At 43.8% G+C, this 26,514-nt stretch overlaps 2 protein-coding genes and 2 long non-coding RNA genes across 17 annotated transcripts in view; 2 read left to right on the top strand and 2 right to left on the bottom strand.

Moving 5' to 3' along the window:
* Positions 1-26,514, bottom strand: part of LOC101166998 (nebulin-like) — a 73,697-nt gene that overhangs the window by 18,607 nt on the left and 28,576 nt on the right. For 7 of the 14 annotated variants that reach the window (XM_011488616.3, XM_020712705.2, XM_020712706.2 and 4 more), the window contains 32 exons: positions 26,130-26,237; positions 25,700-25,810; positions 25,467-25,577; positions 24,336-24,446; positions 22,517-22,627; positions 21,967-22,077; positions 20,158-20,265; positions 19,132-19,242; positions 18,418-18,525; positions 18,075-18,185; positions 17,566-17,676; positions 17,350-17,460; positions 15,634-15,744; positions 15,433-15,543; positions 9,096-9,206; positions 8,573-8,683; positions 8,378-8,485; positions 7,825-7,935; positions 7,600-7,710; positions 5,120-5,230; positions 4,925-5,035; positions 4,745-4,843; positions 4,564-4,674; positions 4,368-4,475; positions 2,489-2,599; positions 2,167-2,277; positions 1,719-1,829; positions 1,473-1,583; positions 825-932; positions 637-747; positions 390-497; positions 105-215 (listed from right to left, as the gene is read on the bottom strand). In XM_011488616.3, the coding sequence (XP_011486918.2) occupies positions 105-215; positions 390-497; positions 637-747; positions 825-932; positions 1,473-1,583; positions 1,719-1,829; positions 2,167-2,277; positions 2,489-2,599; positions 4,368-4,475; positions 4,564-4,674; positions 4,745-4,843; positions 4,925-5,035; positions 5,120-5,230; positions 7,600-7,710; positions 7,825-7,935; positions 8,378-8,485; positions 8,573-8,683; positions 9,096-9,206; positions 15,433-15,543; positions 15,634-15,744; positions 17,350-17,460; positions 17,566-17,676; positions 18,075-18,185; positions 18,418-18,525; positions 19,132-19,242; positions 20,158-20,265; positions 21,967-22,077; positions 22,517-22,627; positions 24,336-24,446; positions 25,467-25,577; positions 25,700-25,810; positions 26,130-26,237 (3,519 nt within the window). The remainder of the gene's footprint in view (positions 1-104; positions 216-389; positions 498-636; positions 748-824; positions 933-1,472; positions 1,584-1,718; positions 1,830-2,166; positions 2,278-2,488; positions 2,600-4,367; positions 4,476-4,563; positions 4,675-4,744; positions 4,844-4,924; positions 5,036-5,119; positions 5,231-7,599; positions 7,711-7,824; positions 7,936-8,377; positions 8,486-8,572; positions 8,684-9,095; positions 9,207-15,432; positions 15,544-15,633; positions 15,745-17,349; positions 17,461-17,565; positions 17,677-18,074; positions 18,186-18,417; positions 18,526-19,131; positions 19,243-20,157; positions 20,266-21,966; positions 22,078-22,516; positions 22,628-24,335; positions 24,447-25,466; positions 25,578-25,699; positions 25,811-26,129; positions 26,238-26,514) is intronic. The other 7 variants (XM_020712708.2, XM_020712710.1, XM_020712711.2 and 4 more) reach the window with 7 other exon arrangements.
* On the top strand, positions 9,988-10,341 carry LOC105356631. Its single transcript, XR_910736.2, has 2 exons — positions 9,988-10,104; positions 10,183-10,341. It is a non-coding gene; the product is annotated as an uncharacterized LOC105356631 (long non-coding RNA).
* On the top strand, positions 11,120-14,775 carry LOC111946599. The gene is made up of 2 exons (XM_023949973.1): positions 11,120-11,184; positions 14,142-14,775. Exons 1-2 carry the CDS (start codon positions 11,149-11,151, stop codon positions 14,733-14,735), a joined length of 630 nt encoding a protein of 209 aa, XP_023805741.1. The 5' UTR covers positions 11,120-11,148; the 3' UTR covers positions 14,736-14,775.
* Positions 14,824-15,165, bottom strand: LOC111946601. Its single transcript, XR_002872329.1, has 2 exons — positions 14,997-15,165; positions 14,824-14,921 (listed from the first exon to the last, which is right to left on the bottom strand). It is a non-coding gene; the product is annotated as an uncharacterized LOC111946601 (long non-coding RNA).

Here is a 26,514-nt window from a genome sequence, read left to right as displayed (position 1 = left end):
GAGAAGAATGAAGAGATGAGCGAGGGCTGGATCAGCATTCCTGCAGCACACATTCATTCAAAATAATGATTTCCTCTGATATATCCTTGCAGACCGAAGCTTACCTCGCTGCTAAGCTGACTCTGTTCCTTTGCATGCTGAGTTTCTTTAGTCTCCGGCAGCAGAGAATACAGAGATTTCACCAACTCCTTCCTGCTGGCCTCTTTGTACTTGGTCTAGGAGTACAAAAAAGTAGATCAACAAATGCTTGGAAAATAACAATCCATGAAAAAAGAAATCTGTCTGCATTTTAAACAGAATCCTTATTCATTTAGTGTTTTGTCATTCAAAGTGATTGATGGAGTCATCAGGTGGAGGTAGAAACAGCAAACCAGCAGTGAAGGAGTCACCTGGCTGTGCTTGTCTGCCATCTCCTTTATGAACTGAGTCTGCAGAGTCTCAGGCAGCTGAGAGTACAGAGAGTTAGGCAGGTCTTTCACGTCCTTCTTGTACTTTGACTAGAAGACACACATGTGTGCAGTTTCTCATGAACGATGCATTGAGGAGTCAATTCAACAGTAAGCAGAATGAAGGAGAAATTATTGCAACGTTTACATCAAACTGGGCTTCAGTTTGAGCTTTTCGACTGCGTCTCACCTCACTCTGAAGCTCTGAGATCTGCTTGACAAACTCCATCTCTTTGGTTTCTGGCATCTGATGGAAGACGCCGCTGCCGACCTCCTGCCTGCATTTCTCCTTGTATTTATTCTGTAACGAAGAACCAAGACAGGATGCTAACCGGCTCATTCAGATGATTCCATCCTTCGCTCTTCATTTTATTGGACCTCGCTCTGCAGCTCCGTGACGGTTTTGGCGAACTTCGTCTCCTCCGTCTCGGGCAGCAGGTGGTACAGGCTGGAGCTCAGATCCTTCTTACCTTCCTTGTACTTCACCTGGAGAGAAAAAAACAGCTGAGAACCCTCATCCACATTTACCAAACGCACCATTGCTTTGATCTCAAGAATATTGGACAATACAGCACAAAATATTTATTTAAAAACATTGTTTTTTAATTTATGCTACAGTAAACATGATTCTGTTTCCTGTTTCTAAATTGTTCTAAATCTCTTGCAGAGATTTGAACCTTCAATACATCAGAACAAATCCAGTTAGTCATTGAACCCAACACAGCTGATTATAGAGTTGAAAGGGGAAGTCGTGTTTATTTTTTGATATTATTTCATATTTTTTTCATTTAAGTTCTGGGGGAAACATCACAGATTTAGTCATGAGAAAGTCCAAATTCTGTCTAAACACATGCACCGCTTAAAAATCTGCATACTTTGTGTTTCCTGGATAAAACCAACAGAACTGAGATATGCAACAGCAGAAAAACAGAGTTTTAACTCACTGCTGTTGTATCACTACACAACAAACTGCTGCTATGATTTAAGAAACAGGGATTACAAAGGATGACTAAACCTTCTATGTACCTGGCTCTGCAGCTCTGTGGCCTCCTTAGCGTGTAGAGTCTCCAGAGTTTCAGGCAGTTGGTGGTACAGGCAGCTGCTCTCCTCCTTTTTGCTCGCCTCCTTGTATTTAGCCTGAAGGTGTCCAAAATTTAACAGCAGATTTATCAGCTTAAATCAAAACAACTAAAAAGCTTGAGTTTAAATCCAGCCAACACAACACAGACAGGTGGAACTGACAAAAGGACTGAAGGAGTTGGAATTTCTCACCTCACTCAGCAGCTCAGAGACACTTCTCACAAACTGAGTCTCGTTGGTTTCAGGTAGGTGAGAGTAGAGGCTCTGAGGGAGACACTTCAGCCCGTCCGCCTTGTATTTACTCTGCATGCAGACAGAAGGATGCAGAGAATTGAGAATCACAACACTTTTGCAGGATTCAGATCCCCCGCAGATCTGCACATCTCCATCATGATAAAGATCTTCTGATGTCACCACGATAGCATTGAGTATTTTTGTTGTCCAGCAGAGAAAGTGGGCGTGCCAACACCGTTTGAACCACAGGCTGTCAGCAGAATAGCCTCAGCTGATGTATAAATGCCCTCCAAAAAACAACCAAAACAAGAAAGCAGACCCCCAAAACTTCCTAAATGAACAGCTGAGGACTTGTGTTTGGTTGTGCCTGAGCCTCACTGTCTTTCAGGAGGAGGTGGTGTCTCACCTCACTCTGCAGCTCAGACATCTTGGCGGCGAGCTGCGTTTGGGCCGTCTCTGGGAGCTGAGCGTACAGACTGGATGACATGGACTCCTTTCCGCTCTGCTTGTACTTGTTCTGGAGATGAAAAAAGGTCACAGTGCGCATGTTCCTCATATTATGGCAGACAGAGGTGCAAACGTATGGGGAACATGCAATCATCTTCAAATAAGGACATGCTGTGGATTCAGCAGGGAGTGAAAGGAGGGAAGTTCTCTTAAACGCTCTTGTGCTCAAACATGCCTCCATGAAATGTGAATGAGTGAGAGTGAATAATGAATGCGTGTACCTCGCTCTGCAGCTCAGTAACCTCTTTAACACGCTGCGTCTCCAGAGTCTCAGGGAGCTGGTGGTACAGAGAGCTGCTGCCCTCTTTCTTCACAGCCTCCTTGTACTTGACCTGAAGCAAACGGGAGGCTGACTAATGACAACTGGCTTTTCCAGAACTGATAACTGGTTAATTTTAGCCCGCAGCAGCAGTCACTGACTGCAAGGACCATTTGGTTTTTCGCAGTTGGAAAGATTTCTGCGCCTTTGAGCGATAATTTGACCCCTGCCACATACCCGAAAAGTCACCAAAAATTGGCGCACATCTAGGATAAATTGAAAATGAATTTTCGGCAAAGAGAACATCACCCCCCCCAAGACGAAGATATCACGGCGAGAAATTCCGTAAAAAAAATGAATTGGCCGAAAATCGCTTATGGGGCCAAAAACAAAAAGTTACAAAATACAGTGGTCTGAGAGAAAGTTTGGGCACCCCTGATAATTTACAAGATTTTTCTTCATAAATCATTGGTTGTTTGGATGATCAATTTCAGTTAAATATATTATATAGCAGATGAACATAGTGAAATTTTTGAGAAGTGAAATGAAGTTTATTGGATTTAAAGACACTGTGAAATAATTACTTAAACAAAAATAGGCAGGTGCCCCTTGTTATGTCCATTGCATTAAACCAAAAAAAAAGATCATGACCTGTAATAAATTAATCTAGTTAATCTATTTTTAATCAAACCTAATAATGCTGTGAAAAGCTTCATTTTGAGGTATTTAAATTAAAGGGCCTATTAAATGAGCGTTTAAGTTTATAAAAATGTTCATTCCTCACTATAAACAACCCTAATCACACATTTCTGAGTATTCCTCTAAAACTCCAGGCCCTCACAATCCACAAAAATGGGTGGGTCCTCATGAACTGACGTAGACCAATGAGAACAGCTCTTCCAGGAGGAGTCGTTTTTACTTTATACTGTATAAAAACGACAAAGTCGGACACTAATGACATCACAGCCGCGATGAGTGTGCAGCGTACAGACGTAGGCTTTGTCTGAATTCATTCAGTGCGCACTACATAGTGCACTATATGAGAAGTTCTTTATGTTGCCTTTGAAAATTGAACTAAAACGTAAAAACGTTGGGATCTTCCGTCCTGCTGGAAGGAACAAATAACATGAATGAAAAAAAGAATTCCCATAAATGCTTGCATATTTATGCAATGATTTCATCCCATTTTTTTTATTGTACCATTGTCTGGAGTCGGGCTGACCAGTCAGCAATAAAAGGTGTAGTTTCCTTTTATAAGCTAACTTTAAAAGTCCTGGACCAAAAGCCAATAAAATGCCATCACTGTAGGATTCTAGAAAATCCCAATTTATTAAGTTTTGAAAGTGAATACAGCATTCTTTGTTAAGATTGATTTTTAAATGTATTAACGGTCTTGCCCCAGAGATCAAAAGCAACACGATTCATAAATATCAATCCCAAGGTGTCACCACAAAGGGAGCTGCCAGACTTCTCACCAAGCGATCTGCGACAAAAATCATGTGCAGGCCACCGGCGTGACCACACAGGTTCGCCCATTTTTGCACATAGACAGCCCATATCCACCTGTAAGGGCAGTTATGACAAAGGCTTAAGCTGAAGCTCAACAAAATTAAAAAAATAACAACAGAAGACAAAGACAGTCAAACGGACATCTCAGTCATTCAAAAAAAGGTTTTACAGTTTCATTTACTTATAACAGCAAAAACACTAAATGTTATTGAAAAACATCTCATCTACTTCTTTTATTCACTTGTTATATCTCATAGAAAAACAGCAGTTTTTCTGCAGCATCAGGGCTACTAAGGGATCCTATGATTAAACTGGATTAAATGAATTCTCACCTGGCTGTGCGTCTCTGACATCTCTTTGACAAACTGAGTCTCCAGAGTTTCAGGCAGCACAGAGTACAGCGTGTCGGGCAGATCCTCCATGTCCTTCTTGTATTTCAGCTTACAACCAAAAGAAACAACAACTTAACAAATGACATCCAGACAGAGTGGGAGCTGGGATGAGACGGAGGCAGAAACGTAGCTGCACCTCGCTCTGGATCTCTGACATCTGCTTGGCAAACTGTGTCTCTGCCGTCTCAGGGAGACGAGAATACAAGTTTTTCCTGCTCTCCCTCTTTGCCTCCTCTTTGTACTTCACCTGAGGAGAAAGCAGAGTTGACTGTGAACCCGTCCAGACGACCCCGTGAGGCTCTTTGCGTCTTCCTCACCTCACTGTGCATGTCTGTCAGATCTTTAGCCAGCTGTGTCTCTGTGGTTGCAGGCAGCTGATGATACAGAGAGCCGCTCTGCTCCTGTTTGTACTTCACCTGCACAGATTCACGGGGAGAGCAGAGTTCACCCTCTGAACGTTAGTTCACAGAAATACAGGCTTGCAGCGTAACCCCAACCTGACTCTGCAGCTGGGAGACCTCTTTGGCGTGCAGAGTCTCCAGAGTTTCTGGCAGCTTGGAGTACAGACAGTGCAGTGCTTCTTTCTTCCCTGCTTCTTTGTACTTGGTCTAGAAGACAAAGGTGCAAACCAGCAGGTGTCATCTCCATGTTTTCGGCTTTAGCAGGAGGCCCCTCACGTTTCTCATCCATACCTCGCTCTGGACCTCAGACACAGATTTGGCAAACTGGGTTTCATTGGTCTGTGGGAGCTGGGAGTAAAGGCTGGTGGTCTGGCTCTTCTTCCCATCTTCTTTATATTTGATCTGAAAATTGAGAAGATGAGGGAAATCAATCCTGCCCCAAGGCCCCCAGAGCGTAGAGCAGGGAGGCAAGGAGGGACAGAGAGCGCAGCCCCGGCCCAACCAGGAGAGCAGCTCCCCACCGCGCCAGGAGGGCCCAGCGCCGGGCCCCACCGAGAAGAGTGCCTGCAGCCCCAGAGGAGCGCCTCATCACCACCCAGGAGGTCTGGGCATCCTCCCGCCCCTCTCAAGGTACGGGCCAGGACCCCCTAAGGACCCGCTCCGCGCTGCAGGCAGTCACCCACTCCTCACCCACACCCACAAGTTTCACCTGTTTCAGTCAGACAACTCTTGCAGTAAGAAATATTTATTTCACATACTTAATTTTCACATTGTTTAAGTTGGGATTCACATTTTTTTCGTTTTGGCATAAGGCTCCATTCAATTCCATAAGATAATTTTCCATAAAACTTTCGGGTAACAAAACCCCTTAACGGAGCCCACAGGTGGAAGCCGGGGAGGAGGGAGGGGCGAAGAACGAGCGCTGAAGGTAAGAAAGAGAATGAACAACTGCACACCTGGACTTAAATCGGACGCTGAGCAGGTGAGTTAATTGACTGACCCGCCCTAGGGGAGTAACCTGTAAAAACAATGCCGAGTGTGCCTGCTTGAAAATGCGACGGGTCGCTCATTTCTGCACCGCGGCAGGTCCTGATTTTGTGTTGAAGCATGATGCTTGGACCAAGGAAAACAAATTCTACAGGGTTAAAGCATTTCTAACCCCCTTACTCTGTCATTATTCATTTTTAGAGAGTGCCCTAGTTTTTCATCTGAGCATTTTAATGTTTCTCTCTTTTATGCGCATGACGAGGGCCGAGTAGTTCTGAAGGTCCCCAGCTCATCAGATTTATGCAGGGCTCCAGACGAACCTTTTTGGTTACTAGACATAATATCCAAAGTCCACCAGCCAAATTAGATTTCTACTAGCCCAAATTTTCTCCAGAAAAATCATAAAAGTATTTGAAAGCAATACAGTTCTTCCCTTTATTTATGAAATTTCAGTTGATGAAGGAGAGTAAAGATTAAAACTAGCAATGAACAAATATCATGCATAGAAAAAACATGCAAATATTGAAACATGTGCCAAGTTATGCATTACTGTGTGTAGCTGAGAGTATTAGTCATTTGAAGAGTTACAATGGCATGGAGCAATAAGCGAGTGTGTGTTTGTGTTCAGGTCAGTGTGAGTAAATTCTAGAAATTACCAGCGCACCTGAACGCAGCAACAGTGAGCACTTAATGACAGCACATTAGTGTGGAAATTCCATGCAGCCCCTGAATGCACCTCCAGCTGCAGCAACTGTGACTGTTAAATCTGTGCGATACTCAGAATGAAATGTTTGAAGAAACTTTGGGATGGATGTTTGGAAGGCAGACACTTCAAAGTCATGGTTGTGAGTTTGAGCCCCCTGTCACTGATGATGATGAACAATGCCTCACCAGCCAAAGTGGCTGCTGAAATGCCTTTTCTGTAGCCAAAACAATGTTTTACGAACTTTTGGTGGGCGGGTGTTAATTTAGGGCCCTGGATTTATGGGTTTCTGAGCAAGGCATCAGCACATTCCTTTGTCCAAACAGCTGTGTGACAAGGGGAATGCTGCTCATTGTACAAAGAGACGTAAATACTTTAGTTCCAAATTCATAACATTTTTAATTTTTAAACAACAGAAATAACGAAAGAGTCCCTGAAATTGTTCTAAAGGTTTAGGTCAACAAGCGGAGGCTCAGAGTGAACTGAAATCAACCCGGAATTCTGCAGCACTTTCATCATTAAATCCTTTTTAGATAAACGTGTTTTAACATGTGTTAAAAAGTGCCAAACCCATTTCAGTCTGACAACACATGCAGCAAAGCAGATTTATTCCATATTTCTTTTAGTTTGGCATAAGTCTCCATTCAGATACATAAAACAAAGATCTCCATAGAAAACTTTGGTATTAAACTACCCCCAACGGAGCTCACAGGTGGAATCCGGCGAGGAGGAGGGTGGGGTGACGAACGCAGAGCTCGCAGAAATGGAAGAAGAGGATTGGAAAGCACCTGGACTTAAGTAGGACCCTGAACAGGTGAGTTGATTAGACCGAACCGCCCTCAGGGAGGAGTAACCAGGTAAACGCACTGCTCCTGTTCCCTGCCTGAAATACTCCCAGGTCGTTCACTTTATGAATCTTCTAGCACATGTGAGCCAGTCTTTTTAGGAAAGATCTGCACAAGGTTTGATATGCACATATCCCAGGAAGCTCTTTCTTTTCTTTGCATTTGACACTTCTATAATCAAACAGAAGCTTCTGCCTGAAGGAAAAGGGGAGGAGCGGCTGTTTGCAGAAGCGTACCTCGCTCAGCATCTCTGTCATCTCGCGTACAAACTGCGTCTCCGCGGTCTCAGGGAGCTGAGAGAACAGAGGCGATTTCATCTCCTTCTTGGCGTCATTTGTGTACTTTTTCTGTCAGAAACAAGGAGGCGGAGTGACAGAGGCTCATTGTAGGTGCAGCTTTGCCGAGGTTACGTAAAGTTTGGGATGAAAAATGAAAAAAAACAACAAAGAGAGCTGCCTCACCTCGCTCTGCAGCTCTGACGCTTCTTTGGCGTGTTTGGTCTCCAGAGTTTCCGGCAGTTTGGAGTAGAGAGACGATGCTGACTGCTCCTTGGCCGCCTGCCTGTACTTCGCCTGACATACAAACACATGTGACATAAGAACCTCTGTAACGACTGCTCCATCTCATCACTACTGCAGCTCATCTTGAAACCCTCTGTGAAACCAGCATTTATCAGACCTCAGCTAATAGGAATTCAGCCTGTTCTTTTATTATTGTTAGACCACTGCAAAAAGAAGGAGCATCAGATTTCTTTCATCGTTGCAACATCTTCTCATGCTCTGTTTTCATCTGACTGCATTTAACTGCATCGCTGAAAGCTGGAGTCGCTGAAAGCTGGAGTCGCTGGAAGTTGCGTTCACCAAAACAAACATTAAACCAAACCCTCATCCTCATCAACACAAATGCAAAGAGGAGAAACTTTCTTCTCCTTTCTGCTGCTTGCTGGCAGCTCTAGCCCCGCCCCCTCCGTCGTCATACTTCAAAAGTGTTAGTGAAACAACAGAAAGCGGTCACCTGGCTGTGCGTCTCTGACATCTCTTTGACAAACTGAGTCTCCAGAGTTTCAGGCAGCACAGAGTACAGCGTGTCGGGCAGATCCTCCGTGTCCTTCTTGTATTTCAGCTTACAACAAAAAGAAACAAAACTTAACAAATGACGTCCAGACAGAGTGGGAGCTGGGATGAGACGGAAGCAGAAACGTAGCTGCACCTCGCTCTGGATCTCTGACATCTGCTTGGCAAACTGTGTCTCTGCTGTCTCAGGCAGGTGGTGGTAGAGGGGGGAGGACATATCCTTCTTACAGCCCCCCTTATATTTCACCTGCATCACAAAAACAGACAAACTGAGCCAGTCGTCTCGCAGCATCACAGCTGTCTGGGACCTTTTGAAGGTCTGATGGTGACTCAGAACGGATGGAGGTTTTGAACCATCATCTTCTTCATGCTAAACAAACCTCACGCCTTTGCTTTTCTCTCCTGCTTTGGAAGAAGTCTGCATTGTTGTCTGAGCAAAATGTTATTTCTAGTTCGGCCTCCTCCGTCTGCTGCAGACGGCTCAGGGTGTTAACACTACTAAACTCAAAGGTCACCACAGAACTATAATCAACTGGAGTGACTGCATCATAAACATTTATTGCTGAGTAATCTTTTGACTGTAATTCAGAAGATTGCAACAGAGAACAGTGTTTAAAATGTGAGGCCAAAAAGTGTTTAGTTAAAAAAACACACATCACCTCGCTCTGCAGCGCCGCCGCTTCTTTAGCTAGTTCAGTCTGGGGGGTCTGACGAAGGCTGGAGAACAAACTGCTCTGCTGCTGCTTCTGCACATCTTCCTTGTACTTCACCTGCAGGAAAAAAAGACAAAAACTGACGGTGCTGCACGTCTGAGACGGCAAAGACGTCAGCATCCTTCACCTTGAACTGCTGACCTGGCATCAATCCTGTCACTCTGAGCAGTGACGGTCGGCATCTGTATCACTTAAAGTCTGAGCTCTGCATCACCCTGCTAAACTGTGGCTGGACGTTTCTTTTTGCTGGACTTGTGGTAAATGGATTTAGTAAAATACGTAAATGGCAGAGTGAGGCCTCTTCTGATTTGTGTTTCACCCAGACTCTGTAGCCCATTGGCTGATGGATTAGACCAGAACATGAACATATCAGTCTTCGGTGAGCCGACACAGTCCTGCAGATCACTTTGTCCTGTCTCATGCAGGGTGCTCTGTGTAAACCAAAGTTTTCTTTTTGTTTGAAGTCTCCTGCTTTCTGCCTTTTAATCTCTTCTCATTAGAACTGAAGTAAAGCAGCACCTTCTGGGGGAAAAGATGTTTTGGGCTTAGAAACCTGTGCGATGGAGCTTCACCTTCATGCTGCAGATTTGTCACTCAGGAATGAAAACATTGATTTAGAGAGAAGTGTTTTTATAAAAATAAGAGCTGGGGGCTCATCCGGGATCTAAAGCTAGATTTTTCAAAGCAGCTTATTTAAAAATGTTGTATTTCTTTTAGAAATATAAGCAGGGATTTTTGTTCATGTTGGTATTTTAACTGTCTAAATTTAAAATCTAAGTCTTAATGCTGAATGATTTACCCCACAGTGTCATGGTGGCCTGTCAGTTACTCTCCCCCTCCCCCACCTTCTCTGCCTTTGACGCGACCAGCTGTTCTCACTCACCTCATCACTGCTGCAGCCTTCTTAAGGAGTCTGTGGATCTTCAGCCGACGCCAGTTCGTTGTTCCTCCCATGGTGCTTAGTCTGACCTATCCTTGCTCCTGTTTATTGCCAAGTTTCATGTCTTTAATTATCCCTCTCGATCTGCCTCAGGAATTATCCACTCTGATACTCACCTGGTCGCAGTCCTCTGGTCACTCGTGCTTCGCTCCTGGATCTCCTCGTCAAGACGCCTCCAGCCAGCTGACGCTCCACCTTCTGGGAAGACGCCAACACTCATCTTCAGCCAAATTAAAATCTACTTCAGACTTACCTCCTGTCCGAGTCTCCTTCCGGGTTCCAGCACTTGGGTCATTCAGAATCTGCGTCATATCATGACAGAACGAACTGGCCAAACTTCTGACCCAGCTGACCCGGTGGGGCTCCGTCACGCCATCGCCCTGCAAGGAAACCTCCTGAGTAGTCAAGCGGACGCTCTAACTCAAATGTCCACAGCCCAGCAGGATCTATTTCGCCGTCTCAACAGCATCTCTCAGAAACTGTTTGAATTAACCAGTCAATCCTCTTCCCCTGCAGCCGCTGCCCAAATTCCTAGTTCCGGCAACAACCCCACTTCCTCTTCCGCCTTCGTCCCGGAAAATGTCCGTCTACAGCCGGAACCTTTTTACGGCAACGTTGAGACCTGCGGAGGGTTCCTGCTTCAATGCCAACTAATCTTCCAACAGGCCCCCAGGTATTATCAGGCCGATCACAGCCGCATATCTCTGATTGTTAATTCACTCCGCAGCAAGGCGCTTCAGTGGGCTCAGGCTTTCCTAGCCACCCATCCCATCACACACCTACCTTTCGACCGCTTCATTGGGGAATTCCGTCTAGTGTTTGACCAACCCAGAAAGCAGGAAGAAGCCACCCGGCGGTTACTGAGTCTCAAACAAGGTAACCGCCCGGTAAGTGACCATCTAATCGACTTCCGCATTCTGGCGGTTGAAGCAGGTTGGCCGGATCCCGCACTCAAAGGCATCTATTATCAATCGTTGAACGATCGCATTAAAAACCACCTATGTTCACAGCCAGAAGCGGTCACCTTTGAAGACCTTGTCGCCGCCTCCTTGAGGTCCGATGTTCGGTTACGTGAACGCCACGCCGAACAAAAGCGTAAGCCTCCGCCGCCTTCAGCTACTCTCGTTTCCCCGGTTAGGATTACCCTACCATCCAACCGTGATACTGCTGCTTGCAATCTTGACAAACCCATGCAAATTGGTCACGCCAAGCTTTCCTCTGAAGAAAGACAAAGACGTCGTGATGAGGGATTATGCTACTATTGTGGTCAGACTGGTCACATTGTCTCTCAATGTAACGTCCGGTTAAATTTTCGAACCCCCCCGTTAGTTGACAGGCCACGGGGGGAAAATCCTGAACCAGCACCTAGCTCTAAGTTCTTGTTTGTTCCTGTCAAAGTCAGTAATAAAGGCCAAGTATTTGAACTCCAAGCACTTGTAGATTCTGGTGCAGAGCACAGTTTAATAGACCAACGTCTTGTTCATGACCTCTCGCTTTCAGTCGAAGACCTTTCCACGCCTATCAACGCGGCCGGGCTGGGTGGAAAACAACTAACTCGCATTACTAAGCGTACCAGTCCTTTTCTCATTCTGACCTCCGGTAATCATCGTGAATACTGTCAGTTTTTTGTCACTCAGTGCCCTCAAACACCCATAATTCTTGGCTTCTCGTGGCTCCAGAAACACAATCCGCATATTGACTGGGTTTCACCTCGCGTCGTTAACTGGAGCACCTATTGTATGGCCAACTGCCTACACTCGGCCATGCCCATCACTAATTGTCCCGACCCTGGTCTAGGGAAGGATATCGACCTTTCTAAAGTCCCCTCCTGTTACCACGACCTTCGTTCGGTTTTTTCTAAATCCAAAGCTAGCGCTCTGCCCCCTCATCGTCCCTATGATTGCTCCATCGAGCTGTTAAATGGGGCTCCCCTTCCCAAGGGGAAGCTATACAATCTATCGGGACCCGAAAAAAGCGCCATGGAAAACTATATACAAGAAGCCCTCTCTTTGGGTCATATCCGCCCCTCTTCTTCTCCTGTCGGCGCAGGGTTTTTCTTTGTGGAGAAGAAGGATAAGTCTCTCAGGCCATGTATTGACTTCCGCGAGCTCAATCAAATCACGGTCAAAGACAAATATTCCCTACCATTACTCGAATCTGTGTTTGACTCGGTACAACAGGCTAAGATTTTCTCGAAACTCGACCTCCGTAACGCTTATCACTTGGTACGCATGCGTGACGGAGATGAGTGGAAAACGGCGTTTAACACCCCGTTGGGGCATTATGAATACCTTGTTATGCCGTTCGGTCTTACCAACGCCCCTGCGGTCTTTCAGCGACTTGTAAATGACGTCCTGAGGGATTTCCTTAATAGGTTTGTTTTTGTTTATTTGGACGATATTCTTGTTTTTTCCACCGATCAATCCCAACATGAACATCACGTCCGTCTAGTTCTTGAGAGGTTGCTCGAAAATCAGCTTTACGTCAAAGCAGAGAAATGCGAGTTTCACGTGTCCTCCATCCCTTTTCTGGGCTACATCATTGAGGCTGGCAATATCCGCCCTGATCCAGCTAAAATTGAGGCCGTCACTCAATGGGAGATACCGCAAACTCGTAAAAAACTGCAACAGTTCCTTGGGTTTGCCAATTTCTACCGCCGGTTCATACGTAATTATAGCAGTATAGCTGCCCCACTCACCCAACTCACCTCCATAAACAAAGTTTACGCCTGGAACCCGGAGGCTGATGCCGCCTTCAGAAAACTCAAGTCCCTTTTTGTGTCTGCTCCCATCCTGATTCAGCCCGATGTTACCAAACAATTCATCGTGGAGGTGGACGCCTCGGACTCCGGTGTAGGAGCTGTCTTATCACAACGCGAGGACACCGGTAAACTCAAGCCCTGTGCTTTTTTTTCACGGAAACTAAGTCCCGCCGAACAAAATTATGACGTGGGGAACCGTGAACTTTTGGCCATAAAATTGGCATTAGAAGAATGGCGTCACTGGCTGGAGGGAGCAGAAAAGCCTTTCCAAGTATTAACTGATCATAAGAACCTGGCTTATCTTCGCAGTGCCAAACGACTCAATTCCCGTCAGGCCCGGTGGTGCTTGTTTTTTGATCGATTCCATTTCACAATCACCTATCGTCCTGGCAGCCGCAACATCAAACCTGATGCCCTATCTCGCAAATTCAACACCTCCGAGACTACCTCTGACTCTCCTATACTTCCTGCTTCATGTTTTATCGGCAATCTTACCTGGGAGGTCGAGAGCAAGGTACTCCAGGCCCAAGGAGAGATTCCTGATGGCATCTCCTGTCCTCCGGGCACTCTCTTTGTTCCAGACGCCCTAAGATCTGAAGTCCTCACATGGGGACACACATCCCGCATTGCCTGCCATGGAGGGGTTTACCGTACCTCCCGACTACTCAAGCGTCGTTTCTTTTGGCCCACCATGGAGCGCGATGTCAAGGAGTATATTGCGGCCTGTACCACCTGTGCCCGCTCGAAAACCTCCAACCGGCCTCCCTCTGGACATCTGCTACCCCTGTCCACGCCCAGCCGTCCCTGGTCCCACATAGCGGTGGATTTCGTCTCCGGACTACCACCGTCCCAAGGCCATACGGTAATCCTGACTATTATTGATCGTTTTTCCAAAGCCGCTCAGTTTATTCCCCTGCCTCAGCTGCCTTCAGCCTCTGAAACGGCCGACGTCCTCATAAATCATGTTTTTCGTCATCATGGAATTCCCAGCGACATAGTGTCTGATCGTGGACCTCAGTTTACGTCGCAAGTTTGGAGGGCTTTCTGTTCCGCCCTGGGAGCCACCGTGAGCCTCACATCGGGCTACCACCCCCAATCTAATGGACAGGCAGAACGGGCGAACCAAGAACTGGAAGCAGCTCTCAGGTGTCTGGCAGCCCAGAATCAAGCTGACTGGTCCAAGTACCTGGTGTGGGTGGAATATGCCCACAATTCCCATTCTTCCACCGCCACTGGCATATCTCCTTTTGAGGCATCCTTGGGTTACTCACCCCCTTTGTTTCCTTCTCAGGAATTGGATCTGGCAGTGCCCTCGGTCCAGCTCCACCTCCAACGGTGTCGGAACATCTGGCAGCAGACCAGGGCGGCTCTCCTTCGCACTAAGGAGAGCAACTGCCAGATAGCCAACCGCCACAGGGGGGTGAGTCCCAGTTACCAGCCTGGCCAAAAGGTTTGGTTATCTGCCCAAAACATTCCTCTCCAAGCCTCATCCCGTAAATTGGCCCCCAAATTCATCGGGCCCTACACCATTGACCGGGTCGTCAATCCCGCTTGTGTCAGGCTGCGTCTCCCGGCAGCCCTTAAGGTGCATCCCACGTTCCACGTTTCTCAGGTCAAGCCAGTCACTGAGAGTCCGCTTTGCCCGCCGTCCACTTCCCCGCCACCCGCCCGTACCATCGACGGCGCCCCCGCCTTTACGGTCAGCAAGATCCTGGATGTTCGGCGCCGTGGGCGGGGTGTGCAGTTTCTGGTGGATTGGGAGGGGTATGGTCCGGAAGAACGTTCTTGGATTTCCCGTTCCCTGATTCTGGACCATACCCTCATTGACGACTTCTACCGGGCCCATCCGGATCGTCGTCTTGGACCGCCAGGTGGCGGTCGTTGAGGGGGGGGTACTGTCATGGTGGCCTGTCAGTTACTCTCCCCCTCCCCCACCTTCTCTGCCTTTGACGCGACCAGCTGTTCTCACTCACCTCATCACTGCTGCAGCCTTCTTAAGGAGTCTGTGGATCTTCAGCCGACGCCAGTTCGTTGTTCCTCCCATGGTGCTTAGTCTGACCTATCCTTGCTCCTGTTTATTGCCAAGTTTCATGTCTTTAATTATCCCTCTCGATCTGCCTCAGGAATTATCCACTCTGATACTCACCTGGTCGCAGTCCTCTGGTCACTCGTGCTTCGCTCCTGGATCTCCTCGTCAAGACGCCTCCAGCCAGCTGACGCTCCACCTTCTGGGAAGACGCCAACACTCATCTTCAGCCAAATTAAAATCTACTTCAGACTTACCTCCTGTCCGAGTCTCCTTCCGGGTTCCAGCACTTGGGTCATTCAGAATCTGCGTCATATCATGACACACAGGCCCACCTTATAGCCCCTAAAACGGTCACATTTAAATTAGAATGACCTCTAACGCCCTTCACATCCACTTAAGTAAGTAATTTTAGTTACACCCACTTATTTAAGTAACAAAAAGCATCCAGAAACATATTAGACTGAGTAATGTGTCTTTCTATAAACACACAACAGCAGAGTAAAAGGTGCTTTCATTTGAAACCTCAACACAAACATGGCTGTCTTGTCAGTACCTGGCTCTGCATCTGGGAAACCTGCTTGGCATGTTGCGTTTCCAGAGTTTCAGGCATCTCAGAGTACAGACAGCTGCCAGCATCCTGTCTGCCCCACTTTTTGTACTTTAACTGAAAAAATGCAGAATAGAACCCTTCTTATTCCCCTCATGTGACCACTTTTATCTTCAATCCCTCTTTTGTATTTTCTTCCCTTCTCACCTCGCTCTGCAGATCGGCTACAGCTTTGGCAAACTTGATCTCCTCAGTTTCCGGCAGCTGAGAGTAGACGCTGTGAGAGAGGCTCTGCATCCCCGCCTCCTTGTATTTGTTCTGAGGGTAAACATGCATAAACATGACCTAAAGACCAATATTAGCATAATCATCTTAAGGGATTATAGTCTAAAATAATATAACAGCTCAGGAGTTAGGTGACGGTGGTGGTATACGATTATTTTTAAAATTTCTTCCTTTCTTTTGGAGAGACCAGATGAAAAGACTCACTAATCAATAATTGATCAATTCATTCCCAGCTGAACTCATAACCCTGTTTGAAACTGGAGGTTGATGCACAGCCTGCAGATGGGAATCCGCCAGCTTTACACAAAATGAGATGTAAGGCCAGAAAGATGATGTGGTCCTCTTTCTCCCAATCACTTTCATGCAATTAATCAAAGTCTATGTGACAAAGTTAATATTTGAAGGATTCAGTGACTACAGTGATACAGTTTGTATAAATGCAAAAATGTCCATTTATGATTAACACGAACTATAATGGCTTCATTTGCATGTGGACAGACAAAGTCCTACCTGGCACTAGCAAGGTGGACCTACTAAAGTGGCCGGTAAATGTAGATATGGATTTCTTTATCTTTTATTACATTTTTAATTTAATATTTTTCCATGCATTCATGATGTACTGTATACATAATTGTTTGCTTTGATCGTTTGTTGTCTTTACGTTTTTTTTTTTTGACTGCTTAAAATAAACCAATTCCAAACATTATCTGTGATCGGAGACATCAACAAAAAAAAGTAAATGACTGATGCCTCCATAAATGCAGTTACTGTTTAACAAGTAAATAAAAAAAATTGGAGATTTAAAAATGAACTCCAAGAAAGTAAACAACAAAAGTTGCTTGAGGCGTGTCTTTATTAAACGTAAATATTAAAATAATATTCCTGAATATGCTCAAATGATGGAAACCCTGAAAATTAGAAAAATGCACAGAAGAGCAGAATAACCAAACCCTTTTGTTTATTCTTTCTGCGCCCGGTTATGAATGTGGACTACAATACATTATAAAAAGGGGGAAAATGTTTTTTAAAAAAAATCTACAAATGTGCAGACAGATATTCAACTGAACCCAAATATGATCCTGCAAACATGAAAAACAAATCTCTGCTAGAACATTGTCTGCAGACAAAAAATGAATTCATTTGACAAAGAAAACAGCAAGAGTTTGCATGAGCGTTAGCTGACATTTCATGCAGTTTTTGGTTTAATCTTGATTTTTCTTAGGGGGGAATATTGCTGGCATGTTTTAAATGTATGGACTGATTTGAGCTCTGTGCTCTCAGCTTTAAGCTTCTGGGTCATCAAGAACAGAACACATGAATTTAAATTTAGAAACGGTTTTCATGGCTGTGATTCTCGTGGGCGTGGCCTTTACCATCTGCTGTTCCCACTCTGCCAGAACACGGCTGCAGGTTTTCCAACAGTTAAGCTTCTCGTTTGAAACGAGCTGATGGTGAGACTGCCCCCCCCCCTGCAGCCATGTTTTTCCAGCATTGTCATGTGGGTGTTTTAACCTGAAGTAGACCTGCAGTGGGCGTCATTGCGAATCCATTAGGCTGCAGATGATGTTCTGGCACTTGAGGCAACATTCACCATCTGACGTCGTTCAGCATGCTGGAAGCCAGTCTAGCTGCTCTTACTTGACTCTGTAAGTCGGTGACTTCTTGAGCGAACTGGGTCTCCAGCGTCTCGGGAAGCTGGTGGTAAACAGGACATGACAACTCCTTCTTCACAGCTTCTTTGTACAGGACCTGCAACACAAGACGTGCAGCGTGTGAAGCTTCCAACAGTAAAACGATGTCAGCTCAGACGTTTTCCTCAGTGTGCTTTAAACAAAGAAGGACATGAAGGTGCACCTGGCTCTGCAGCAGCGCAGCCTCTTTGGCACGCCGCGTCTCCAGAGTTTCAGGTAGTAGGTGGTACAAAGGCGCTGAACTCTGCTTCTTACTCTCTTCTTTGTATTTAGCCTTGAAAAAAAATTTGGATAAAAAAACAACAAATTTAGGCTAAAGAATACTAAATATTTATCAAAGTGAAAATGAGTTCTTTCTTTACAATTTAACATTTATTTTCATAAAACTATAGAAATTATTTTTAGTAAAGAATAAACAAGAATAAATCCAATTCAATCTACAGAGTACTCCATGGCGACTAACAATCTATTTTATCATTGCAGAAAAGCAGACATGACTGTGTTCATGGACATTTTTAGCAGCCTTTCGTACACAGATTTATATTTTCTCACATCTGCATAAAGAAGAGAGTAAAAACCCCCACAAACAGTTCTTTTTTTTCAGAATAATTCCCTTCAGGGTCATGACCAGTGAATGACATCAGCCTTACAGTGAGCGATGGGCACACTCACCTCACTCAGCATCTCGGTCAGCTCTTTGGCGCGCTGCGTTTCCAGGGTTTCAGGGAGCACAGAGTACAGACTGACACTCAGGTCCTTTTTGCCGTCTTCCTTGTATTTGACCTTGTGAAAGAGGAATAAGACCAAAGTGGGATTCGCATCTTGGATTTTTCGTTTTCGGAGTGGAGCTGGGAGAAACATCTTTAGTCACAGATCCTGCTGAACGTGGAGCCTCAAAGCGTGGGATGTTTGCAGCAAATATCATCGTCAGAGTTTGGAGCTCTGAGGTGAACACATGGAAACAGCAGCTTCTCCTGTGAGATCCACAGAGGTCACCTGACAGAGGCAGCCGTACCTCACTGAGCATCTCCATCTGCTCTCTGGCAAACTGAGTGTCGAAGGTTTCCGGCATCGAATGGTAAAGACTGGAACCTTCTGTGGCTAGACTCTGCTTGTACTTCAGCTGCAAACAGATAACAGTGGATTAATTTCACAAAATGAAACCATATTCTGAATAAACACAGGGATAAAGTGTAATAAATGTATTTTTATTTGACCACTTTCCAAATACATACATAACCAGATATCTCAAATGTCTTTTTCTTTATTCATTAAGTCTATTTCTAACCATGCAGCTATAATATTTGAACATTTATAACTGTAACTGAAGCATGTGTAGTCTCAGATGTAAATTTCTCCAACAGAGACAATTCCACCGAAAAAAGACGCAGTTTTTGTAATTAAACAAAGAATCTGTGAACACAACAAGACAGAAACATATAATATTATACCATGGTCCGGGTGAAACCTTGCTTCTGATTGGCTGCTGGGTGTGAATTCAGTAAGGGATAATGGGCGACGAAGTGTGCATTATCACAAATTAATGCACGCCCTGAAAGCCTGAACCGTCAAACGCAAAGCGGAGGACGGTTGCTCCTGCGAAGTGCCTTAATTTCTGATAATAAGGAACTAAACGTTTACTGACTTCCACTAATCACACACATCACTCACCTACTCACTTAGCTTTGGCAGCAGATGTGACCTTTCTGAGTCAAAGTGTGTTTCCTACCTGGCTTTGCAGCTGAGACGCGTCTTTGGCGTGCTTGGTTTCCAGAGTCTCGGGTAGAGTCGAGTACATGGAGCTCATTGCGCCTTTCCTTCCGGCTTCTTTGTACTTCACCTGAACAAAAAAGGAAAAAATGACTCAAAGCTAGATAAAAATCTGAGATCAACTGTTAAGAAATGTTGTCTTAAGACCTACTGTCCACATTATGGGTTATGTTACCACAGTGTAGAGGGTTGGCCCAAATATTAACTTGGGTCGAAAGAGATTAATATTATTTTAGAGGCATAAAACTGTATTTAGCATGGAACCATTTGTGGTTTATAACAACTGAAACTTGAGTTGAAAATGTTAAGAAAAGTCTTGTTTTGGTAAAACAGCAGTGGTGAATTTTATTACCAGGTAAATCTTAGATATTAGCGGAGGTTTTTACTCGGAAAACCTTCAACATACTCTAGCAGTTATTATTGTTTAGTTTCTTACAAATATGGTATTTGTCTTTTATTTATTTTTCTATACCGCCTTTTTTAATAAAGAAGGATAATTCTGTGATGTTTCATTAGTTGGAAAACCAAATTTTTGCTTGAAGTCTTTGTGAGGACAGAACACCAACAGAATTAGGATTTGAGCTTAAACCAGAAGCGAGACATGTACATTTGTTTACTTGCGGTCTCCCACTATCTTCTTCATCAACTGAAAAAGCTTTTGAAAGATTTTAGCTGAGATGAAGTGAGAATGTGTCAGGTACGCTCCTCTCACAAACAAACTAACCTTGAAAAATGCCCCATTAAGAGACCTGAGTGGACTTCATAAAACAGGGCATGTTGGGTAAAATGCTGTTCTGTCGTGAATTCTCCGGTTTTGTTACAAAGCATCCAGATTTACTGGATGTGAAAACATAAAAAAAGCCAGAGCAGCAGCATCACAGACAACATTTAGGCCAAACGGCCTTCCGGGTCATTTAGACATCCAGCCTTGTAAAGCAGAGCTAGCTGTGTTGCTGCTTTTTTGTGGCGTCACAGAGAAACTTACCTCGCTCTGCAGCTCAGAAACTGTCTTAGCAAACTGAGTCTCTGCAGTTTGTGAAAGTTGGGAGTAAAAACTCTGCGCCAGGTTCTTCTTCCCGTTCTTGTATTTGCTCTGAAAAACACATGTAAGGCATTTATCTTCCAAACCTGAGGAGGGTTAGAAATGCTGTGAAGCTGTGAAAGGTCTGCAGCTCCATTAAAGCTTTCAGGCTGAGACCAATGTTACTTTAATCAACACTTATAACGGCTGAGGGATGAACGTGGATTCCTTGGTTTCTGTAGCTCTTATCTGCTTATTTATTCCATTAGTTTTAATATATATTTTTTGGTGTATTAATTTTTTTTGCACTTAATCTTATTCTCAATTTTATGTTTTTACTTCAATCTTATTTCGCATCTTATTATGATTTTAGTCCCAGTGTTTCTTGTGGGGATCTTTTCTACCAGGACTTGCTGGCTCGGTCGGTGGTTGTTGCCACGGTTGTTTCCCTAGCTGGGGCGGCTGGAGTTAAACATTGCATCCTCACGGCTGTGGAGTGGACCCCATTGCTGTCCCGGTCTGGGTGGGCACTGTGGCGACTTTCCTTTGACCGAGCTGCTCCTGGTATGAATGGATTCCCAAATCCTGTTTCCTCACAGCAGAGAGAGCCAAGCCTTCAGCGTCCTTTAGAAGTTACTTTTATTAGCATTCGTTGTTTGTGGGCTTATGGGATGTATGTGTTAACGGAGGGGAGTGGGGAGGGTGAAAGGTGGGTTGGGTTTTTATTGTTCTACTGTGTGTGTTCCTTGTTTTTAAATGTAAAGCGCTTCCAGTTACGCTAGACATGAGAAGCTCTTTTTTATATATAAAGTTGGATTTGATTTGATAGTCAGAGGTTAGATACTGTTGGCACAGGCTTCACTGAGGTAAAACAATAAAGGGATGATGAATTCTAACAAAAGAAACACCATTCTGACTGAAACTCTTCTGAGACGGCATCAGTGCTGCCCTGAAGAACGTCACAGCTCTCTCCAGCGCCTCAGAGATCTAGTTTGTTTGATCTGATCTAAAATATTTTAGAGGAAAAACAGGATTCAGGTGTTTTGACTAAACCCTCTTCAGCTCATTAAACAAACCGCTGCTTTTATCACTGTGCAGTTTGGGAATGACCAAGACAGAAAAAGGCTAAACTTTAGGTTCATAACTTCTGTAAGAATGGGGTTTGGTGCCAAACCTCCAATAAAATCGTGAATGTGCAATTCCTCTGGACAATGAGGGAATGAAGTCTGCAAATAAGGCATGAGCATTTTCACGAAGTTTTCATCTATACACATTAAAACAAAAAAACGTCTACTCTTCTTAATCAGATGATTTAATGATAAAATAATTTGATGATAAACTGATTTCAGAAATTGCAATAAAAAACCTGCAAAATGGCAAAAGATGATCCATGTGAGGACAACTATACACCTAAATGTCGTGAGTGTTGCCTTAAGACAGCACGTCAAAAGGTGAGAAGTTCAAATATTTATCTTAAAATTGCACCTATTTCAGATCACCAAACAAAAAAGGTGCTGCAATTCCTTAAAATGTGCAATTAGTAGAAGCATAGGACATCCATATTTAAGTATTCATCCTAGAAATAGTTCCACAAAGGGAAAACGGTCTTTGCTATGAAATAAACTGAAACTCGTAAAACATAAGATGGTATTACAAAAAAGGCCACAGGTGTTTTTATCAAACGACAAACTAAAATTCAGATGCATCCAAAAGCTGAATCCACACAGGTGAGATAAGATAAGAAATGCGAGGTGGTGTTGGACTTTTCTTTACCTCGCTCAGCATGTCGGTCACCTCCCTGGCAAACGCCGTTTCTAAAGTGTCGGGAAGTGTGTGGTACAGAGAGCTGGACAAGTCCTTCCTTCCACTTTCCTTGTACTTGATCTGTGAAAATGTTACCCAGAAAACATTACTATCAATTTGTTTTTACTTTGTGCAGAGCGGATATATAAGAAGGCCTTAAATAAAACATATGAGTCAGCATGATCGGATTCTGAACTCTAATAAAAGCATTTCCTATAGGAAAAATACCAACTACGGCTGTTTTTACTTTTACTAAAGTGCATTTTGTTATTTTTAATTAACTCTTTTGATTTTTCACATATTTTTAAAATTTACATATTACTTAATACATGAAACATTTTCTCAGCGATTTAGGATTACGCAACACTCTTGGGAATCCGTAGCTCATACTATATAAGCATGCTTTACAAAAATTACTCTTTGTGGTTGCTTGAAACTGCTTGTTGCGAGGCTTTTAAGTCATTCTACAGAATTGTTTTACATTCTATTGTCACAGATTCTTTATAATTCTTCATGTCACCTCACTGAGCAGCTCTGAAGCTTCCTTGGCCCGCTGTGTCTCCATGGTTTGAGGCAGCAGGGAGTACAGGCTGGTCTTCACCTCCTTCTTGCCGACCTCCTTGTACTTATTCTACAAATGTAAATAAAATAAAATAAACTCACTACCTTCTTAGCATCACCAATGCTATGTGTTCTTAGATTATTTTTTCTCAGACACGGTTTGTTTTTGTCAAACGTACCTTACTTGTTTCGCCGGAATACCTTCCGCCTTCATCAAACATGTAAGGTACGTTTGACAAAAACAAACCGTGTCCGAGAAAAAATAATTTAAGAACACAGGTTAAACTTGTAGACACAATGAACTTCATTGAATTATTACCAATGCTACATTTACTGATCTCTACTTTCAGAAACCACACAGGAATTTCCTAAAGGTTTTTATGTGTAAAAACACGACAGCAAAGCAAGCAGCGAAAAGTCTGCAGTTTGTGGCCTTTTATTCTCTAAAAATCTACCGGTAGTCTTTGGAAAATTACCCACAAATCCTAAATTAACAGCATGTGCGATCTGTTTGTGCAATTTGCTGCTCTTCTGATCTTTGATAATCAGGTATTTACTTGTGTACATTTCAGCAACCACTAGCACTGAGAGAAGCCCTTTTTTAATGATAACACTTATTAAGGATGATGAGTCAATAAAGGATAGGTGGGTGAAGGCCATCATCAGGTGATCCTTATAACATTTATGTCAAAACACTAAAAGAAAATAGCCGTATAGTGAAAAGGAAAATTCTGCCGAGGATGATCACATTAAGAGCAGGCTGACTCCTAAATCGAACAGTCTGGACGATCCTTAAAAAAATAAGAATAAAAGTCAACTTCCCAGTATGGCAGCTGGGAGATCATTCCTAACAGTCAAGCTGCACGGAAGCAGTGCGCAAAAAATGCACGAGGAGTGTGCGTTTATCACATGGACGGCACTAACAGGCCACTTGCACAGTCTGCAGGATTTTGGGTGGGGGGGGTGAAAATGGTCACTGAGAGGTCGGTCAGTGGTCTATTTCATGTGGGCCACCCCCATACAGATTGGCCTGTTTTTCACCTGCAGAGACAGCCATATCCAGTAGGGTAGTTGAGATACAGGCATTATGTATGAGTGTATGAGCAAAGACATGTGTTTGTGCAGGTTTTACATTTACATGAGGGTTATTTGGGTTTGCAGGATGTTTGCAGCTATTAGGCAAATATCTGCAAATGGTAATGGTCACAATCGACCTCAAGCAACGTTTGTTGTCTATTCTGTTGTTGTTTTTTCAATTATCAGTCCTTTTATTTTTATTCCTTTTTTAACCCCACCCTGTTGAAGTGTCCTTGGGTAAGACACCTAACCCCACCTTGCCTCTGGTGGCAGGTTGGTGCCAGTGTTTGGCAGCAAAGCCGCCATCAGTGTGTGAATGTGTGAATGGGACTGTGACTGTAAAGCGCTTTGGGCCTTCAAGGAGGGTTGAAAAGCGCCTTACAAGTATACAGCATTTACCATTAAGCTCCTCCCTTCTCTCCTCTGTCAAATTCAAGAGGTTCGCTTTGTGTTTGTGCAGCTGCTGGACAGGACATATTTAACCGTTTAACACCGAAGCTGTCGCCGGCTACAGGAAAAAAACACACCTTCTTTAAACTACCGTAACTCTTTGAACGTCTCCACAACTAATATATCTCCAACAGATTCTGGCACAAAGCAAAGCGCCTCTGCACTGATATGCAGCGCTTTACTGATCTTCTGTTAGTAATGTGCTGCATAACAGCACAAAGCTGCTTTTTCCTGTGAATGTCGATTCTTACCTGGCTCTGCAGCTCGGACAGCTGCTTGGCCAGCTGAGTCTCTGTGGTCTGAGGAAGCTGATGGTACAAACTGTGCTGAATCCTCTGCTTCAGACCGTCTTTATACTTCACCTGTAGCAGAGGAATGACAAGAGGAGCCACCTTCATTCCCGGAAACTCTTACAAGTGAAAGTTTTGCCTTCTTTTGAATTCACCTCCATATCTTTTAATAAGGAAAAACTACTTGCTTCCAGCTTAATATAATTTTAATCAGCACAGCCTCACCTATGCAGCGCTAACTTTACTAAAATACAGAGATTCTGTCTTAATTTTGCTGTGGGAATCCCAAAAACATTCAAAAAAGTTTTATTACAAGTTAGAATCAAAGTTTTAGGAATAATTTCAATGAAACAAGGAAAAATGCTTTAAACACACTAATTTACATGTTTTGAATAAAAATACAACTAAGAATAGAAGTAAAATTCACAGATTTCTGTGAGGCACATTAGAAACCCTTTCTGTTCAGTTGAGCACATAGACACATCCCAAACCTGACACACCTCCATGCTGTGTCCTTCCTGATGTTATCATACAGGCAGTATCTACGCTTCAGTCTGTCTGTTTGGCTTCAGCCTCCAGGCAGCCTTAAAAATTTGTCTTCTTTTTTTTCTTTTTTGCAGCTTTTCTATTTGTTTTTTCACAAATGGTCCTAATTGTTTCAGTGACAAATAAAAAAGAACCAACAGTGAGCGGGTCGTCCGCGGCAAAGACCAGCTCGGCAGAGAAAGTGTGACGGTTTCAGACTAGAAGTCCCCTTTCCATCTCCCTCTGCCTCTGCTCCCCCCAAAGGTAAAAGTTAGTCCTCAGATGGCAGCTCTGAAGCCGGCACCAGTTCCTCCTCCTCCATGGATAAAATCCACAAAATGCCTGATAGACATTTATCTTCCGCCAAATTTTTAAAAATATTCTAAGAAATTTCATGTGTCATATATAGAATACTAAAACAAGTGGAAGTTTTTTCTTTTTCAGGATGCCTTCAGGTGTCGCTCAGTTCCAAGCGGTTAGCCTAGACCACATCTGAAGGTATTTCAAAGAAACGGTTCAAGAAAAAAATAATTAAATGAAAAATGTCAATAAAAAACAAGACTTCACCTCACTCTGCAGGTCTGACACCTCTTTAGCGCGCTGAGAGTCGATGGTCTCTGGCAGTAAAGAGTACAGGTTGATGCTCATCTCTTTCTTACCTTCTTCTTTGTACTTCACCTTAAAGACCCACAGATGTTGAATACAAGTTAATCATGAACCAATAAAAACCAAAAGTAGAGTAAATTTTAAAAAAAGGATTAGCTGATGATGCAGTGACTGTTTGGTGGGTGTATTACTACCTCACTGAGCAGCTCAGAGACCTCTTTAGCATAGGCTGTCTCCAACGTCTCTGGCAGCTGATGGAACAGACTTGAAGACAGGTCTTTCTTTAGCGCCGATCTGTAATTCAGCTGCACACAAACAGGATCACAAACTTTAATCCCGGAACAAAGCAGATACGGCCATTTGTCAGGACAACCCTTGATCTTCCTTTGATTGAATGTGGCGTTCCACAGAGTCTACCTGCTGGCTCCCTAGTGTTTTAATAGCAGATAAAGGGTCTGCTAAATAATAAGCAGCAAAAAACAAATAAATTAAAAAGACATATCTACTATGCCCTTTTACTTGAAGAGATGAAATTCATTCTTAATCTTAAGAAATGTCTACTTTTTCCTTTTTTTACACATTGAAAAACACTTAAGTTTAGTGTAAAAGTTAGAGTCTGGTCACCTGACTCTGCAGCTGAGCGGCCTCTTTGGCGTGCAGCGTGTCCAGAGTCTCCGGCAGAGTGGAGTACAGAGAGCTTGACAAGTCTTCCTTTCCTTTTTTGTACTTTGTCTGAAAAGGTTCAGAGAAAAAGAACTTCATGTTTTTATATATGACCATTGCCCTCAAAATCATCTAAACCAAACACATTACCTAAATATTATTAACTAAATATTATATTCCTACATATTCTGCAAGTAGAGTATTTTCTGTGCTTTTAAATCCATCCATTGTTTACATGCAGGTAATCAAGGCAATGACAAGTGATCCAAGCAGTAAAATTCTGCATGTTTTGGGTTTGTGTTTCTTTCTATTAAATAAGATGAAGGTCTAAAACTAAAAAATGCAA

This window comes from Oryzias latipes, chromosome 20, assembly GCF_002234675.1.
Source record: "Oryzias latipes chromosome 20, ASM223467v1".
Lineage (NCBI taxonomy): Eukaryota > Metazoa > Chordata > Actinopteri > Beloniformes > Adrianichthyidae > Oryzias > Oryzias latipes.
Note: the sequence above shows the minus strand (reverse complement) of the source record. Positions and strands in the feature narration are given on the sequence as shown.

Coding starts and splice junctions, on each gene's coding strand:
- LOC111946599 (XM_023949973.1), top strand. CDS start 11,149: ATGTTCGGTTACGTGAACGCCACGCCGAACAAAAGC. Junction 11,185..14,141: donor ACGCCACGCCGAACAAAAGC/GTAAGCCTCCGC, acceptor TTTCCTTCTCAG/GAATTGGATCTGGCAGTGCC.